This window comes from Onychostruthus taczanowskii, unplaced genomic scaffold (genome assembly GCF_017590055.1).
Source record: "Onychostruthus taczanowskii isolate IOZ18803 unplaced genomic scaffold, ASM1759005v1 scaffold68, whole genome shotgun sequence".
NCBI classification, from domain to species: domain Eukaryota; kingdom Metazoa; phylum Chordata; class Aves; order Passeriformes; family Passeridae; genus Onychostruthus; species Onychostruthus taczanowskii.
The window spans coordinates 1,754,004-1,772,036 of NW_024504566.1; the positions used below are offsets into that span (position 1 = coordinate 1,754,004).

The following is an 18,033-nucleotide window of genomic DNA, read 5'->3' on the forward strand; positions in this document are numbered from 1 at the left end:
GGACTGCCACATGATTGTAGCAAACTCATCAACTGCATTGAAAACCCACTGTCATACATAACCTTGGAACTTCTTTCACTGGGTATGTTACTTTGTTGCTAACTTTCATGATTCCTAGAGCAGTAATCCTCGATTGTGACAGTGCCCCATTGCATCTGCTACTGCCCAGTTTCTCAGTGTTGCCATCACCTGTGTTTTGACACCAGGCACTGGATTACCACTCTCTGTCAGCAGCTACAACCTGGGTAGCAACTTTGCTGTGTCCAAAAGGACTTTACCAGGAGGGTAAGGTATCAAGTATCAGGTAGCTGGATTTATTCCTTGGGAAATTATATACTGGCACACTTCATTTACATTCAGGTGGAGTAACTCCAGCCACATCAACTGCTGGTAGGACTGCAAGGCACACTCTTTCCAGCTGAAAGAGCTAAGGAGAGGTAGACAAGTTCTTAAAGGGAAGATGACAGCTCACTAAGTTTAGTAATGAATTGGGAAAAGACACAGCCTAATTACTGATTACCAAATTCTGTTGCACCCAGAGAATCAGTCTTGCAGAAACCTTTTCCCTGCACCAAAGCCTTGGAACAGGAACAGCACTTCAATTCTTTGTGAACATATGGCATTTATTTTCCTAGCAGCATCTCTCAGGTATAACTTTTTGGAACTGAGCTGGCTCCTGGCACCCAGAACAGCTGAAGAACCTTTCATACTCAGTTCTCATACTCTCAAAAGTGAGTTTCATACTCACTTTTCTGATACTATAGAAGTAATTCTGGCTAGCTTGGTGGAGGAGATCTGTCCCTATGCACATTGAGACATGTGGAAAGTGCTTCCATGGATGTTACACCAGTTACCTCCAGTTTTCACCAGGTGAGATACACCTCAGAGCTTGTCAGCTGACTGATCATTGATTCCTTACCCTTTCCATAGAAAAAAGGTAGGAAAGCAGCATATTAAGTGCTTCCTAGTACAAAACAGGGTGGTGCATTTCAACTCCTCAGTTTTAACTGACATCAGTACCTACTGAGAAACAAATTGCCGGCTGTTGGCACAATATCCTAGATAACAAGGATTCAGTTCACTGCCCTGGAAAAGTTCACAGCAGCCCATCTTTTCATGCCAAGATGCTCTCAGTTCAGAATCCATGTGCTGGCTGGTCCACATTACGAGGCTACAGATGGTCTCAGTTTTGTACACTCCCAGTACCTGCTTTGCCAGTATAGATAACATCAGGCACCCATACCTAGCAGTGGCTGTTGGTTGGTTTTATCTCCTTAGTTCAGCATGGGTTTTAAAATTCCTAATAGCTGATGAAAATAATACTAGAGAACATTACTACAATCAAGAACAGATTCTAGCAAAAGGAAATCCAAGTAAGCTTAACATCATGATAGCCTGCAGTATCATCAGGGCTGACATGAACAATTCACACAGAAAACAAGTGTCTCAAAATGAGCAGAAAGCAAAAAGCAGGATGTAAGGAAATTTACTTAAGAGTATTGGATTTCATGTAGAAATTGGAGTTGCAGTATTCAATCTTTAATAAAATTCAATCTTTAATCGAACAGCTACAGTCTGTGGACACTCTTCTAATACCTAAAATATGTTGCAAAGAGAATGGGGGAAAAAACCTTTTTTTGCTCACAGCTAAGATAAAAAAGGTCAAGATCTGGCAGATGGTAGATTTATTTTTTCCTACTATCTACCTTAATATTAGTAATACTAAAATGTAGAAGAACTTGGAGAGGAAGGATAATCTTTAGCAATTTATTTCAAAGCAGACAAGTCTGTCCTGCCACATACAGTCAAGATGCAGCTGATGGTGTCACACTCTGGGAAAAAAACCCCCAATATTTTGCATTCCATTAAAGGATTTATAACGCCACTATTTCTCAGAAACCTTCCAACTGAATATTCAGCATTGGAATCTGTAATCGAAACTGGTTTTTTGGCTAATCATTTTTGCTATTGTTCCTGTTGTTACAGTTAAGTTACAGACTTGCAAAGCTTACCAGTTTTACAGCATCTGAAAGCTTGTTTTACAATCACATGCCATGTAAAAATAAATAAAGCAGATTTTTCTTCCTCCTACTACTGCTAATGGCTCCTGAAAGCTCCAATTTCTACTCCAGTGTGCATGCACTTAAGTGTTAATGTGATCTTAAGTGTCACAACAAAATTGAAAAGGTATATATTTTTAAAATCTGTTCCTGTTTTGAATATTGATTTATTTAGTAATTACACTGCTTATTTTCCAAGCCTGTTTCCCTAATTTCCAAATTATGTGGAAGTTATTATTGCATGGTTGGAGCCAGGTCACTGTCCAAATAGCAGGTTCTTAAGAGAAGGGCCACCAGGGGATTTTGAGCAGCAGCCTTAGTTGTGCCTGCCTTAAGACAGATGTGCCAGGACAGGGAACAGAGCTCAATCAACACTTGCAGCACGTGTGGGCCCACCACAGGTGGGCAGCAGAGGCTGCAGCCCACAGGCACTGTACAGTGCAGACTTTGGCTGTGAGTGCTGTGCCAGCCTCCATCAAACTCGTGCTCCTGGGGCACAGCTTTAATTGAACTGACCCTTTCCTCAGAGCTGCAGCATCAGGCTCCCTGTCACAGGCTGAGCAGGAACTGTGGTTGAATGGAAACACAGCACCTTTCTTCCTTAAACAAAATCCTAGCTGATCGCACCCTTGTACCTTTTATCACCTCACTGATGCATCTTGTGTTACAACTGGATGTGCTGCCTCACCTGGGAAAGGGCAGCATGACAGCATTCCAAATCCCAGGGCTAATCTGTGGGCCCCTTGCTGCACAGTTCAGATTTCTGGCACCTTCACAGCACAGCAACAACTTGAATGTTTTTGCCTTTGGGCATCTAACTTTTAGTACCCAGCCTCTGCAACAGGTGCAACATCACCACCCAGCACCCCGGCAATCCGGCACAGCGGGCAGGGAGGCTGCTGGAGCAGGCACCAAGAAACACTGTCCATCCACAGCAGTCCAGGAGAATGAAAAGTATTTTTCATGCACTCAAGTGCTTGAGGCTGTAACTTTCAATTACATTCATAAACACTTCATCTGCAAAAAAGGAGATAGCCTCTTTCCTTTTAGCCAGTATTTGTTCCAGGGAAGCCGAGTCCCTTCTTTACCTCAGGGGACTAAAACTCAGTTCTCTGTGTTTGAAGAAAGTACCTTAGGTTCCAGATACACCACAAGCACACTGCTGCACTGTAATGGACAAGGCCTCTGGGGGCAATTTTACTTCCTGATAAAGAGTTACCAAGCATGTTTTTCTGAACCCCTCTTCACAATGCTGCCTGCCATTCACAGTGGGGCAAAGCTGAAGCTCAGCCTTCTACATTATTAAGTAAATTCTGAAATAATCTTGAAAGGTAACTCAAACTGAGTGGCATACACGGAAGCTGCTTACTAAAGGAAGTAGTCTCATTTCTTTCACTGATGCCTAGAACAGCTGTACTCAGTGTACACTTGAAATTTAAAATTTAAAAGCACATTTAAAGGCAAAACGGAAATTACTACAAATCATTATGGGCATATAGTGGTATCCTCCCAAACCATCCAACCAACTACAATATACCTACTTTAGCAGATATATTTATAACCCATAAGCTAGAAGTTGTTTCTGATCTGACGTTATTTCAAACTGCAGCTAGTCAGACAAAAAAGTCCCTACATACTCCTCTTGACTGAAGAGAACAAAACTGACAGATTTTCCCCTGCACAACTGTACTGATTTGCAAAGAAAAGATGCATACCAAAGTCTAAATGTATCCTTTAAGACAATAATTATCACTCTGATCCTTTTTTTCTGATGAGCACATGGCTAACATCATGCTGGGCAATATCTGTTACACGTAAGAAAGTCACAGTAGCAGAAGAAAATATTGCTAACAAGAGAATGTACCAAGTGTTAAACATTCATTTTCACAGAAGGAATAAAGAATTCACAGTTCCTTTCTTTTAGCTGTAAAAGAAAAAATTGACCTTTTTGCTTAAAATCTGATGCAAATTTTCCCCTTAAAAAAAAAGAGTTCAGAGTTGACGCTGTCACACAAAAATTGACACTTCAAGGTTATGAACAAACTAAGTTTAATCTAAACCTAGGTTTACAATTGCATCAGATGAAGAACAGTTTCAGTCTTTCCAGACAACAAATGCAGCAGAAGCTATGTCTGTGTCAGCAAGTAATTCAATACGATAGGAGTGAATCCACAGAACTGAGCAATTGATGAAACTTCTATACCTACAGTATTTACAGTCTGGAAATGAGAGGCCCACTTTTGTCCGAAGCTCCAGACATCCTCAACACAGGTAGGTGTGGGTAGGTAGGTGGTGGTTTCAAGCTGCCTGAAAGAAACCACTGCTGTGGACTCAGGTCACCATTCAGAGCTGGAAGGCACCTGGTGCACTGCCAGAGCTCAGGTCCCAGTTCTGAGTTCTCCAAAAGGAAGTGAACTCAAGAGCACCAAAATGGCTTTGAGAGCCAAACCAGTCTGTGAGATGAGGGGATGAGAGAGAGATTTCCAAACTGCACAAACTACATTGCTGCCACAGAAGTGGCTGGAGATGTCCCCTAAAGAGAACATATCTCTTAGGATGTTCAGCCTCACACAGTGCTTTTACCCTGGCTGAATCACCATTTCCTAATGAACTGTGTGCAATGTTCCCAGTGGACCAGATGGCAGAATTGTTATCAGCATGTAGAGCAGTAAGCAGCAGTAGCAATGTACTTTAAAACCATTACAATGGTTTTAAAGTTTCATTCTACCCACAGTATGAATTTTAAGACAGACATACAAAAACGGGCTGCTCAGGAAAACCTGAAAGCAGAACTGCCACTCCTGTTGCAGATGTTTGCAAAAAACAGCTGCTTACTTGCAGAAGTTAAAAACTCCTTAATATAAAGGGGCACTAAGATACATAAGATGTAATACACTTCAAAAACACGAGCATTTTACAAGTCCATATTACAAGCCATAATGTCTATTACATCAAGATTCAACAATACAAAGCTTGTCTTTATATTTAAAAATAGAATATAAACAAATAGTAGTTCACATTAAGACAATTGCCACAGCAAAATTTCTCAGAGAAAGTGCTTTACCTACAGAAAATACCCTAAAGCCTACCAAGCAAGCTCTAAAATTCTCCAATTTAGAAGTAGTAGGGATAGAAACAAACAAACAAAAAGTGCAAGTGACATCCAAAACTTTGCTAGAAATCAAGAACTCCAATTGTGCCACGTGCTTCAGCTGACAGTCAGGTCAGCTTCATCTGAGGAGTTACTACTCCTAAATATGATACAGCACACGGTTTAGAAAAAGTAACAGAATAGTTGATTTACTTACAAATGGTTTTATTGAAGCTATAACTTAATAAATTTGATATTCAAGGTGTAAAGTTGTCTCACAGACTAAAAATTAACACAACAAGAAAAAACGTAAGTAACACAGATTTACTTATGTTATCCAACTGGTAGAATTGAACCTGAAGGAAGCAATTCTTTCTAGTTAAAGAATTAAGACTAAACAGAGAGGAAAATACAGTAATAGAGTACTTCACAGTAAAATACCTCTTTATTTGGAATATATTTAAAACTAGCTCTTTATTTCAGGTAAGAAAAATAGCATTCTGACTTTTAGTCAGCGCTGATTCTGGTAATTTGCAACATTCTAAACAGCTAGAAAAGTTACTTGCACCGTTGTTGCCCATTAACAATTCCCCTAACTGTCCATTCACTGCCTTTTTTTACCTTGTTCTTAAATATACTGGAAGAAATTTTTCAAGAGGGTTTGTATTTAGATCTTGGTTAAGACTGACAGACAGACTTGACAGTGACTCAGCATTTATTATTATCTCACATGCAGCTTTTATGAGCTAATTTGAAAAGAGCAACATGGTTCAGGAGCTGAACTACAAAGACAATTGAGAGGGCAACTATCCAGGAAGACTGTGGTAGAACAAATCCCACTCTTCTACTAAACAGTTTAGTACTGTAAAGCAGCAGCAGTTTCAAGAACTTCTACACCTCTGTGTAAGAGAGCACTGAAGAACAGAATACTGGGATATTGCTATTAAAATTCAACCAACAAACTACTTCATATGTACATTTTTATACTCAGTACAAGTCTAGACTCTCTTGCTACGCCGTAACTTGAAAGTTTAAGGTAATTAGATCATGCTGTAAACAAAGACATAAAACATTTGTGTAAGCTTTACTCATTTAGGAGTGTGCATAAACACCTGCCTTCTAAAAAAATAAAGAAGCTGTTTAATTTTAATTTATGAGCATATAAGTAGGCAGCATATTGTAAAACAAGTTTTTATCCAATTAAAAATGAAATCTATGCATTTTATGGAAGTGTTACAAAGCATTTGTAATGAAGTCTGTGTTTTTAGATACCTGACATCCATTTTCAAAATGAGATAGACAGAGAAAGAATTCTCCAAACAAATGTATTAATTTTTGGTCTTGGAACTTCTTCTATCCTCTGTAGCCAGTATGAAGCTAAAATACATCTGTTTAAAGTAGACTTCCATATGCAGAAGTTTTTTCAATGCAGATGAAAATTATAATGATATTATAATCCCTAAACATACAAGTTTGTGGCTGTTTCAAGCAGAATTTTAAAAACATTTAAAAACACCAAAAATAGGCTATATCAGGAAGCAATCTGATACTCAAATAAATAGAAAATTTGCGTTTTAATGTCACATTGAATTTTAGTACATTTCAATCCAAGAAAAAAAATAAACAGACATAGTAATGAGTACAGGATTATATATATTACAATATGCCTTGTTATAATACATTTGTAGCTTTACGATAAAAAAACCTGGAGGGCAGATGGAGTTTGAGCTCACAATTGTCAGAACAAAGCATTAAATGCATTTCTGGAGTAAGTACTTTTATTTAATTTCAAAACCTTTAAACAGCATTAGACCTTGGCCTTTTCCTTAAAAAGCATAATTAGCTACCATAGGGCTAGCAAGTATGTCTTCTAGTTTTAAATGATACAGAAAATGCTTTTCCCAATTTTACATATAATGAAAGGACAGGCGATTTCAAAAACAGCACCTATGGCAAACTCCACTTTGACTTTGACCTAGAAATGCATGTTATTCCACAAGGATTCCACAAGGAATCTAGCAAATTTTGCAAGTTGTCCATTTCACATTAAAGCAAGAGGAAGGGTTATCATATGCAAAAATATTTTTTCCAACTGTTCTTAATGTGTAATTGAAAACTAAAGGCATGGTCTCTTCATTATAAAAAAATAAAGGTACAACGGAAACTCTAAAGGAAGATATTCAGCTATAGTGAAGTTGCAACCCTCTGAAAGGAAGGAAAAAGAAAAGAAGTCAATTAGCTAAGCTTTGTGCTCTAACCAAACTACTTACAGTGATTTTCAATGGCAAAAGCCCATGCTGACTGGGTGATTTGACAGTTCCAAATATTTTTTTGTAATAATTTTTATTTGTATACAAGGACACTAAAATGATCCAGTCATGCAATGTTCACTTTAAGCATTCTGCATCTCTTTTCCAATTTTATAGCTAAGGATCTTGTTCCAGTCAATCTTGGTGCGGGTAACTGGCAACTGCCGACGTAAGGCCTTGAAAGTAGTGTCCGACATAGTCTGATAGTTCTCACTGATAGCAGTCTGCCAAACACAAAGTCACACAAAACAGAGACACGTGAAAAACACAACTAGGATGCCACATAAACACTCTCTGACTCAGTGACCTGACACTTCCTAAACAGGATTAATAAAAACATGCTGAATTGAAATAATACTTAATGAAGAAAAGCTGTTAGATACAGATTGAGACTATGTGAAGGAAATTAGTGAGACATGTAGTAAACCTGGCCATAGCCAAGGTGTTTCAGCAAACCGCAGTGTGTTAATCAGCAGCATGAATAAAATGCTGATCAGTTAGCTCATACATCATTAATTCCAGACAGAAAAGTCCTCCACTGTTTTTCCTGTGGGGATGCTAAAGTCAGTCCACAACATTATTTGAACTTGAATATAATGCATACTATAGATATTTCAAGACTTTTTATTAAAGAGTATTTCTTTCAAACTGACAACACAGTGTCTGAAATTTACCTTATGTTCAAAGCCTGAATGAACATGTATCCACTTCTGCAGAGGGTATCTAGAACAGATACACTTTTCTAACTGTGAAATTACTAACTGAAAGAGGTTATGCCTATAGTCATGTTTAGCAAAGGTGTCTAACAGAATAGCTTCTGAACAGAATCTGTACAAAAATTCCACTTAGGGAATGCAGTAATGCTTTATGACATCAGAACTGCTGATACTTAATCATGCAAGGAACTTTTCCACTCTCAAAAGATTACTTCTGTTTTAATGTTAGGCAGGAGAGCACAATCACCAGAAGGTGTGAAAATGCAAGACAGAATTAGCAGCATGTAAACTATTTATATGGAACTGCATTACCTTGCTGGTTATGGATACTAGCTTGGGTTAAGTATATGGTAATGCTATAAATATGAGTCAGAATACAGTATTTGTTTCAACATACCTGATATTCATTTTCTGCAGCCTCCACAATTTTTATAAATTCCTTCGCTGTCTGAGCTTCATTCTAGGAAAAAAACACTTGAATTAGGTCTGACATAGGACCAGCTGGATTATGTTTTTCCTATAGTTATGAGTGATGTCAGGTAGAATAGATGAGAACACTTGACCATTTAGTGGCTAAACCAAAACTGAGCATTCATCCAGAAGGCATATCCCATATGATGATGTCAGAAAAAGAAAATCAAAGTGCAACAAGTAAAAAGAATGCCATGAAGGTCATTAACATATTTTGATTAAGAATTCTATGGTGTGATAAAAAGACATAGAGAACAGCATTTGGAAAAATTACAGTGCCCACCCAAATCTCTAAAAACATGCCAAGTACAGATAACATTATCAATGCTACGTTTCCAGTACAAATTCAAGAAAACTTCAAGAAGTTACAGTAGAATATAACCAAGAAACCAAAACAGATTTGTTTACCACTAAACATTCTGAGTCTGGAGACTAAGCTGAGGAAAACAGGAGACTTTATGTATCTGGTATTCCAAGATCATTCCTAAATACATCTTGAAAAAATGAGGGTGCAAATTTCATCATGACTGATAAGGTGAGGTCAGAAAAGAAACTGTTTAAGGATGCAAGTGTGTGTTTTTCTAAAAAATAAAATACGCCCCATCAGTCAATCTGGAGGTGTATTTGCTGAAGTGCTGAAAAGAAGTCTCCAGCACGAAGTGAAGGTTCATGAATTTCCAAACTTCCAATTACCATTGGAGACATTCCTAAGAGTGCTTTTGCAGAAGCTGTTCAAAGTTAGGAGTGTTCTTGTCCCACATAATCCCTCATTCCTTCAAAAGCGAAGACTTGGAGAAAACTCTGACAACTTCAACCATAACTGGTTCGAAGTTTCAGTGAAACTGCACCTAACAGTTGTGAAAGTGCTCTTGGACACTGCAGGAGATATGAAGGAGAAGGCAGAGAGCAAGCAGAAGAACAAATGAAAAGGTTTTGACTTTTCAGTGAACTGAGGAAATGCTTTCAAAGGCTCTGCTAATGAAAGGAAAAATTCAGAGGTATGAGGTCTTATTTGTCTCAGAGAAAAAAAAGGGATAAGAAAATAACCTTCAGCAAAATTATTCACAGCTCTAGCAACAAGAGAACTCTTCAGTAATTTATTTCTGTTGTGCCTGTTAATGGTTTTTAAATGGGTTCTCTGACAAACAACAAAAAAGAGGAGTCATTGAGGGTCCTTTTAATCTACCTACTATTTCTTCTCTGTGAAATAAGAACTTCTACAGCCTCTGCTCTCTATGAAGCTCACAGCCAAGGTTAAAAATTAGTAACCAGCAGCATACTTGCTTTTGTTTTAGTTAAGTTATGTAAAAGATGTTTTCCTACTCATGGGTCTGCTGCTGCTTTACTGAATTGCAAAGCAGGATTAAGTTTCTTCCTAACAGTAAGTAAAGCAAAACCTGTTGACAGGAGAACTGCAAGAGTTCCCTGAAGCAACTCTTATTTGAGTGAAACACTAAATAGATCCCTTTGCTCCAGGGAGTCAGAAGTAATTTTATATCTACAGCTCCTGAAGTGGTATCAGTTGGCACTACATTCCCCCATTTTTTCTGGTGCTATTGCAACTGAAAAGCCAACAAGCCTTGCTTTATATTAACCGAAGTGGTATCAGTTGGCACCACATTCCCCCCCATTTTTTCTGGTGCTATTGCAACTGAAAAGCCAACAAGCCTTGCTTTATATTAACAAACAGTGTTCTTTATTGATGAATTGAGCTATTGAGCCAAATTGGCCACTGCTAGTCATTATCATGAAAATACTTCTACTGTTCACTTTTACAATTTCTCTTTGCCAGCTTAACCTCAATGTCTTAAATTTTATTAAAAACCACTCCAACAGAAAATCTTGCCGTTCATAAATGCCATTATAGACATTATTTCAGAAGTAGTAACTGTTCATGGTTGAACATTATCAACCCTTAAAAATACATCTGGTACTATTTCCAAACAATTTTTATTTCTGTTGTTTGCTCCTCATTACTATAATAATCCATTTGGCAAGAGTTGAAAAAAATTACGCTTTAAATAAGAAGTGTGTTATGGTTCTCAAGTTGAACCATCTCTGAAAGGGCTTTTTGTACAGAGCAAGACACTGACAGCACCAGTTACAGACAGAGAAAATGAAGGGAGAATAACCACTATTGCTTCTCAATTGCTACCATTTGTTTACTATTTTAGCATACTTGTCTTCTTCCAGTGAGCAAAGGAAGCAATCTCCTAGAGTGTACAACTAAAGTCAGTTGTTTTAACTCAAACCTCCTTCATATTCAAAAATCAATTCTATAGGTCATTCTGGAGACCAAAGTTTAAATACAGCAGAAGTGCAGGAAGACTGACAAGCTAATTAAAGCTTTAAAATCAAAGTTAATGTAGCTTACATAAGCCACATGCAAGCATACATTGATCTTTTTTCTTTACTTTTTAAATGCTAGCTACATGTTAGGTAGATGTAGTAAATATTACATATAAAATATCTGTAAACTTGAACATTAATTCCCATACATGTAGAAGAACAAACTTCTCAAAACTTCTGAGCTTTTCATAAGCTTGCCTTTATTTTTAAATTAAAAAATCACTTCAATATAGCCATTAAAGTCCTTAAAGGTCACTTACAGACACTGTTAGAGAATCTTGTATGTCTTTATGGCTCACCAGCTGAACATTACCATCTTCATAATAGTGAACCTATGGAAAATTAAACAAAGAACCTCATATCAAGTTTTAGAAGCCAAAAACATGCAGGAAATTCAAAGTGTTGTGTTATTTATCATAGTAAGAAACCTATACAAATCAGTCAAAACCACATACAGAATGTTACAGAACAAAACCAAAACAATGTAGAATTTACTGGTTTTGAGGGGGAATACTGAAGAGGCTAGTCTGGAAACATAATTTATTTTGAGTTGATGTGCCTTAAGTAGTATTTCAAGCAAAGAAGTTTAAGTTTTGGTTAACATCATGAAGATGACAACACCTTATTCAGGTGATCTTACTAGAAACTCTTGAAAGGAATAGACTAGACCATTCTAAATTGTGAAGATATATTTAAAATTAAAATAGTTTCGGGAAATTTTTAAAAATTATAATAGTTTTGGGAAATTTTTAAAAATTGTAATAGTTTTGGGACGGTATCAGGATACTGGGAAGGTATTCTGCTTCCCCAAATTGCCTCTGTATTCTAGTGACAGTGCAATGTTAAGCTTCCCTTTCTAGCTCTGTCTGGGTTTGGTATTTTCCAATATTAGATATGTCTCAACAAATGCTGGTATTTATCTAGACAAAGCAGTTCCCAGTGCTAGATAGCAAAGCAGAGTGAAATTATTTATGCTTGAAATGCTGTATCTACAGGACAGCTTCCTTGATTATTTTGCAGGAGAACACTAAAACTCTACCCAAACTAACTTTAGTACTTTTAAATACAGCTGGGACAGATATGAAAAGGTTTAGCTCCTAATAAAACTGTCAGAAAACCTAAAAATCAGGAAGCATATATAAAACTATATGTGATCATTAACAACAATTGATATCAAAGCTATGTAGGTCATTGACATTTAAATAAGCATCTTTTAAGATTTTTTACAAGTTTGATAAAGTCAAGACAGTCAACATAGCTCATGTTATGACAAAATGAAACATTTGTGTCTCACTCTGTTAGACGACATAACACAGTTCTGAGATTAATACAAAACAGTATAATTTCCTATGCATTAACAGAAAAAACACAATACACAGTATGACACACATATGGAAGGGTTTCCTATAGGAGTAAAACATTTCCTGTGATTCATCTTAAATTATTATTTTGCTTATTGTCAAATACTTGTTTTGGAACAAAAGGTATTAACCTAACCACAAAAGTGAAGTTTTTTTTCAAATCAAACACTCCTGGGTAAAACCTCTGCCAGTCTTTCTCAATTCATTTCCTAAAAGATGAGAAGTGCTTACTCAGTGCATAATTCTAAGAACTCCAACAAAGCAGCAGAACCCAAAGAAATTTAAGTGTTCCCCCCTGTGCATCACGATTCACTGCAGAGAGCCCAAACCTCCCCTGTGCTCTGAGTCCAACACCAGCACAAACATCTTATCTGTGTAACTGAGTCACATTCTTGGCAAACACTCAGACTTAACAGCTTAGCTGAGATGGAGAGTCAAATCTAATTCTGGGATGTGTTATATCTTAAACAAAATACAAGAAGTAACTGTTCTGTACTATACCTCACTGCTGACATCCTTCTAGAATGCTAGGTCTGGGTTCAGAAGACTACAAGAAGGAGGATGTTTATGAACAGAACCTCTTGGAAAGGTTAACTAAGGAGGGATGAGAATAACAAATTATCTAAGAGATAAAATAAGTAACCAGTACACTTATCATTGTTTTTCATGCACAGTTGGAGCATGTTAAATGCCACAGGGACTTAGTTTTAATAAAAGGCTCTGCTTTTGCATTTCCCCTTACATATAATTAAAGAAAATTAAACAGAAAAGATTGTGACAATTGAGAATCTCCTACATCAGAATTAAAAGAATTTATGAAAAAAGGAAGAAATTGTGGAAGTGATCTTAAAAATACTAGACACCTGAAGATAGCAGGTGATGCTGCAATTTCTCCCAGCTTATTATTAAAAGGTCTTACCAGAAATAGAGCAATAGTGTATTGCTGTATAAGATTTTGCAAACAACACTGAAATTTCAGTACTCTAAAATTATACTAATGCTGTAGAGATTTCACTTTCTAGAAAAATATTTTGCTCCTTAAACAGAAAAAATTAAAATGCTTTTTTAGTTTGTTTTGTGAGGTGAAGAGAGAGCATTCCCAGAAGAAATTGTACACAATTTCTAAAAATTTAAAACTGAGTTCAAAATTCCTTGGTGAAACAAGCAGTTACTACACAAGCAAAAAAGTAGAACTTTTCATCACTCTCCAGAACATAGACTTTAATGAATATAAATAATGGCTTGATTAATGATGTGAAATAGTACTAAAAGACAAAATCATCTGGTGCCCAAATGGAAAAACTGAACCTGAATGAATTCGTCGTTCAGACTATTATTTTGGCTGCTGCCCTAACCTTTCCAAGAATTAAGTGGACACCTGCTTCCTTGTTCTGGGAAACCTCTTAAGACATTAACCAGAAGTGCACGCTGTGGAGAAAATGCCCGCTTTGCTGCAAGTTGGATTTAAGTGACAAAGTCTTGAGAAGCCTAGAAGTTACTTAAGGTGCTGCTTACCATGACTGTTGTGATCTGACAACATAATAATGGCCGTCCACATTTTGACTATCATTCCAAATACTGGCACCAGCATGGGAAAACAGATTCATGGTCCCCTTGCTTGGGTTAATCTAAACACAGCTACCACATCCTAAAATAACATCCTAGCCTCAGGCTAGAAAAACATTCCTTTGCATCTTCCTTCTGCAGTCATCACTGTGCAGTAAGGACAAGCAAAACTCATGGGGGCACAAAAGCAGCAAGAAAAAGAAATTGTACTTTGTTGTGTTAAAAAAAAAAAAATAAAAAGGTACTACACAGAAAGTCAGACTGCACGAAGTTTCTAGTCCCTGATCCCAGAACTGTTTCCATTAACTGCTGCAATGTATGTCCACACATTCCAGGGAACCAATCCAGGAAGCTGAGTCTCCCTGCCTACCACATGACAGTCAGACTTCCTTTGGTCTCAGAACTTCTGCCTGTTTGGAATCCTTTCTGAATGCCCTAAAGCCAACAGGAATGAAAAATAAACAGATTCAAAAATTTCTGATGGTGGAATTGGTGAAACGAAAGGTTTCCACCTTTCTGAACAATATGATAACATTAAAAAAAACCCCACTATCAGTTAAAATGAAAAAAAATTCTACTTCAGAACAGGCCTACCCTCAGGAAGGGCTTGTCTCACTGTGAATTCAACAGGAAACCAAAGGCCTAGCTGAGGTGAATACACCTTCCTAAGTCCTCTGAATCATTGCATTAAACACTTATTTTATGTTTTTAAGGATTAGATAAATATGCAAATTAAGTCACTAACACATAAGTGAATGAGCACTGCTGCCTTGCTTATTGTGTCCCCATTTTCCTCTAACATATTTGATACACTGGCCTGAGTCTTCCTTGATAATCACTGGAGACTTTACGGCTCAAGACACAGTTTGAGATAAGCATACCTGAATTTTCAAGATGCCAGCCACTTGAGTGGTTGAAGGGGTGATTGTAAACTTCCATTCTGACCTCCAACGGCCATTCCTTAAAAAAATAGTAAAACAGAAGTTGGATGTCACCCCATCAGTTATGAAAAAAAAATCCCAGCATATAACTGATAGGCAAAGGAAACCAGAAAATGAAATTTGCAGTGCAACTACACATGCAGAAAATCTTTCCCTGAAGATTCAGCATCATAATCAGTCAGGAAGAGAACAGAACTGTTTCCCAAAATATTTAACCTCAGTTTTCGAGATTTATTATTAAGGACCTTTTAACAGGAGGACTTAACTCCTGGAAATACCTAAAACCTCCAATGTTCTTTCCCTCCTGTAGTATTAGCTAGGCACACAGAGTCAGTATTTTGTTTCTAGGATGTGGATGTTTTGCTAGATCAGCCAAAGTCACACTTCACCTCAGGCTATCAAAAACTTAAATGGAAGGAACATTAGAGTAGCAAGACTTTCTGCTGCGTTTAACTGTAACGAGACCTTTCAGCTCTTGTAGCACTTCCATTCCAGGACAACTATGTCCTTCCAGTTTCCTTCTACAAATTCAGAATCCTTGCCAAAATGCCTAAAGGGAGTTTCAAGCACCTGGAAAACAGTATGGGGAGTAGTTTCACCTGATTTCATTCCTGTAAACTAGACATCATCTCATTTAGTGATGAGATTAGTGGATTAGAAAGTTGGTACTATAGAGCTGAATTAAGGAAGCACTGCAGCAATCCATGATTTGTCTTGTGTTTGCACTTAAACAAGGAAAGAAAGTTGATACTAGGTGTTCCAATGCTGCTAATGTTAGGTGTAGATTCCAGTGCATTCAAAAAGGGGAGAGAAAGACATAAAATATTAAAATTAAGAGCTACAAACAAATCTATATAATGACACAGATAGTATCAATGGTAACTATTAAGCCATTGGTTATTATTTCAGACAATATCCAAATTATCACTCAAGATATAGACTAAGACAATTCAGAAGCTTGTTGGCATTGCTAAGAAAACTGAAAGGATTGCCCAGTTGCTTAAAAAAAAAAAAAAGTTGCTTTTTAAAAAAAAGTTGCTTTTAAAAAAAAGGAAAAAATTCAAGTTCAGAAGGATTTTTCTGTAGGAAATGCTCTAAGGTAAAAACAACACCATTTCTTTATTTAGCTTGGCTGACTTGGAATGTTTTGTAAGAGATTAACTTTCCTCTTCTTTCTTTACTAAGCCATATATCCTACTATGTTGACAGTATTTCAAATAATCACAAAGTATTTTGCTTTGGTATATATTGATTTTCTATCACCCAACAAACTTACTCCCATAGTAGGATGACAGACCTGCAAATACCTAAAAAGCTGGCACACCTTGGGAATAAATATTGGCTGTGGCTTGGGCTGGATAAGCAGCCACACAGCTGGGTAACTGAGGAATCTGGTTAACTTGGAATCCATTGCTCCATCTCTAAATCTCCCAAACCAATACGCATTTATTACAACTTGCTAAGAACAAGCATTAGAGTCTGACTACCCCTGAAAAACTCTTAAAAACATACTTACCCATAGATGCCCAATCATAACTTTAATAAAGAAAACTTTCAATAAAGATTTTCTCCATCTATAAAAGGTTGCTGTATATCTGTTCCTCTTAAAAGACTACAAAATTAATTATTTGGAATATCAAAATTCATTCATACTTCCAAACTAAAAAAAAACAACCTAAAGTATTATTTCATGTTACTTCTAATATTGATATAAAACATGGAGACTTAACTAGTCAAGTTTAAGTCAGTAAGAAAAAATATTTATTATCTATGTAAATTCAATAAAAATCAGTGTACTGGGCAATTAACTGATACATACACACTCTGAAATTACTGTGGAAACGTAATATCCACCTCCAGAATAACAACCCAAAGACTTCAGTACTTCAATTCATTAACGGAAGGATTACTAATATAAATTGCAAGCAGATGCAAAATAGCAAACCAAATAATGAAATACCTTTCTTCTGTCAATTGCATATAAAAGCTATCTTTAGGATATAACACCCTTAACCTTTCCTGATACTGTGATATTTTATGTCAACTCTGGCCAGTTTCCTGTATGGAGCTATATAAAATTCACTCCAGACTGTGGAAAACATCATTCAACCAAATGCAGGAAAAAAAAAAAAAATAAAAAGAAAGCTGCAGTTTGTAGGATTTTATTTCATCTGCAGTTTGTAAGATTTTCTTTCATCCAAAATCACCTTTATCTGTCTAACCCCAAAACTGATCACTTAAGTCCCACTGTATAGTGGATTTTTGGTCACTTTCTTTTTTTCTTTGAGAAATTCAAACTAGAAGGAACTGTTCTTATTCTGTCAATCAGAAAGGAAGCAAAACAAGCCAAAGCAACTGTATTAGGGAAGACAGCTATGAATATTGGTGTGTGGTAAACAGGAATATTAATCACATATGTCATACGTGTAATATGGAATTTTGCAAAGTTCTGCAAAGGAGATGCAGGTACACAGTCTGCCATTTTACCACAAAGGAAGAGATTTCTACAGTTTTAGCAGAAAAACTTGGGAGTGGAGTGGAGGGAGAAGAAGGGTCCCAATCAAGACATGCATTCACCTTCTTCTCTGAACTAAGCATTATCAGTGTAACGGCACTTATTCAGTTTGCTGTATTTTACTGCCTGTGGATTCATACAGAAACTTACCAAAAATTTTTTGCTTGAAACTGATGGCTCTCTATGCATGCAATAATGGTTTGCTGTCCATCAATCGTTTTACCATAAACCTTAATTAGGAAAAAAAAAAAAAAAGAAAAAAAGAAGCAAAAAAACCCAAACAGTCAAAGTCAAGTAGACCTTGGTCAAATTGCTTAGATATCTGTTTCTACTATTTTTACATAAACTAAAATTTTATTTTATAACCATTATGGTTATACATAATAGTCTTTACATGAAATAATAAAGTATTTATTACAATGCAGAAAATATCTTAAGATTTAAAAACCTGATGGCAAATCATCTTAACTAAATTTTTATATATTGTGAACTCCTTTTGCTACCACTACAGGAATTCTAAGCCTGTAACAGTGACTACTGAGACAATATACATTTTTTTCCAGCTGGGTTTCAAACACCAGTTAGTCTACCAACTATATGACAATTTAAACCTGTACAGAATAGCAAAAAGGGTGGGTTTGGTCCTTTTGTCTG

At 36.6% G+C, this 18,033-nt stretch overlaps 1 protein-coding gene across 2 annotated transcripts in view; it reads right to left on the reverse strand.

Moving 5' to 3' along the window:
- Window positions 1-6,706: 6,706 nt before the first annotated feature.
- CAPZA2 (capping actin protein of muscle Z-line subunit alpha 2) overlaps window positions 6,707-18,033 on the reverse strand; it is a 29,611-nt gene continuing 18,284 nt past the window's right edge. Inside the window, exons 6-10 of one of the 2 annotated variants that reach the window (XM_041421029.1) lie at window positions 17,530-17,609; window positions 14,805-14,883; window positions 11,257-11,328; window positions 8,574-8,636; window positions 6,707-7,684 (exon numbers count right to left, since the gene is read on the reverse strand). In XM_041421029.1, the coding sequence (XP_041276963.1) occupies window positions 7,544-7,684; window positions 8,574-8,636; window positions 11,257-11,328; window positions 14,805-14,883; window positions 17,530-17,609 (435 nt within the window). In that variant the 3' untranslated portion in view covers window positions 6,707-7,543. Of the gene's footprint in view, window positions 7,685-8,134; window positions 8,184-8,573; window positions 8,637-11,256; window positions 11,329-14,804; window positions 14,884-17,529; window positions 17,610-18,033 lie in introns of those variants that run through there. The other variant, XM_041421030.1, reaches the window with a different exon arrangement.